This window comes from Perkinsus marinus (assembly GCF_000006405.1).
Source record: "Perkinsus marinus ATCC 50983 genomic scaffold scf_1104296967130, whole genome shotgun sequence".
Lineage (NCBI taxonomy): Eukaryota > Perkinsozoa > Perkinsida > Perkinsidae > Perkinsus > Perkinsus marinus.
In genome coordinates this window covers 1-1,532 of record NW_003203652.1, presented here as the reverse complement: position 1 = coordinate 1,532, position 1,532 = coordinate 1, and the positions used below count along the sequence as shown (strand labels likewise).

General features: G+C 46.5%; 1 protein-coding gene across 1 annotated transcript; it reads left to right on the top strand.

The window, feature by feature from the left end:
• Window positions 1–83: 83 nt before the first annotated feature.
• Pmar_PMAR012953 (cathepsin L, putative) lies at window positions 84–1,188 on the top strand (the record flags this gene model as incomplete). Its single annotated transcript, XM_002768769.1, has 7 exons — window positions 84–247; window positions 292–385; window positions 508–643; window positions 684–814; window positions 872–955; window positions 1,006–1,088; window positions 1,136–1,188. Coding segments are annotated over 7 exons (745 nt in total), but the record flags the coding sequence as incomplete, so codon positions are not given.
• Between the last annotated feature and the right edge of the window lie 344 nt (window positions 1,189–1,532).

Below are 1,532 nucleotides of genomic sequence, written 5' to 3'. Positions count from 1 at the left end.
AATGAGCATGCGGATCTCACACACGAGGAGTTCGCCGCTCTGAAGCTCGGCACTTGGAGATGAGTACGAGGAGGGATGATGAGTTTGTTGTTGAAGGTGGGACCAGCTGAGCATGCCAGCTTGAGCCTCTTTGTTTCAGCTGACACTACACAGCTCCCAACTTCGGTGGATTGGAGGAATAAGAGTGTATTAACCCCAGTTAAGAATCAAGGTTCCTGTGGGAGCTGCTGGGCTTTCTCCACGACCGGTAACTCCCTTGGGCATGCATGTGTGTGCCTTTGCAGTTTTCAGGTGCTCTCGAGGCGCAGTATGCCATCGCTACGGGTAAGCTCTTGTCACTCTCCGAGCAGGAGCTTGTGGATTGCAGTCACAAATATGGGAACGAGTAAGTGGCACCACATGCCTGTGTTTCTCATTGCATATTGATGCCGTATTCTCTTGCATTTTCTCATTGCATTCTCTTGTGTATATTTCCTGTGGGAAACTTTTACACTGTTCTCATCTCAGCGGTTGCATCGGAGGCTACATGGGGGCTGCTTATGAGTACATAAACTCAGCTGGCCTCGATCAAGAGTCAACCTACCCTTATAAAGGTTGGGACGAGCCATGTCGCCCCCGTGAGAAAAAGGCTGACGGAATCCCGGTAAGATTTGTACTCAATAGTACTATCATCTTTTTTATAGGCTGGCGAGGTTACCGGCGTTCACTTGCTAGCTAAGACTGAGCAGAGCTTGATGAAAGCGCTGGCGGATGCTCCGGTCTCCGTCGCCATGTATGCCTCGGATCCCAATTTCCGCTTTTACCGTTCCGGAGTGTATTGAATACACTGTATTCGTCTAGTAAGATTTGCGCCCGATGCTGATGTGTACAGAATATTACGGGTTTTAGCAACCTGTAATGGAGAGACTGATCACGCTGTTGTGGCGGTTGGATATGGCGCCGACAAAGGATCAGAGTAAGATCGAATAATATAAATGTTCGCTGCAATTTTTGTCTTGTTGTCAGTTACTTCATTCTCAAAAATTCTTGGGGATCCAAGTGGGGCATAGGTGGATACTTCTTTCTGAAGCGAGGAGTTGGCGGTCACGGTGAGCTTCGACACTCATCATGACATCCGCGAAATCGTCCTCTTCAGGTGAATGCAACATTCTCGAGTATATGCTTGTTCCGACGCTCAAGTCTCGCTAGATCCGCTGGAAGATTCAGTATCATCACGATTCGTCAATAGCCATCATGAGAATTTGCTCTCAATAATGGTTCACCTTCATTGTGCGAGAATAATCCCTTCCCCTTACCCGATCTTCGCTCTATCAAAGTGAAACATTCAGAGCACCAGATGTTAAAGGTTTTACATTTCACAGGGCATTGGGGTTTTTATTTTTCCCAGTAAGTTCTCGTAAAACAAAACTCGAGAGTTTCAGTATTTTGTTGTGTTTGATGAAGGAGTCGTTATAAGCAATATGAGGGAATGTGCACATGGTCAACTACATCATGTAGTCTACATGTGTCGGTGACAACATGAAAATTTGAAG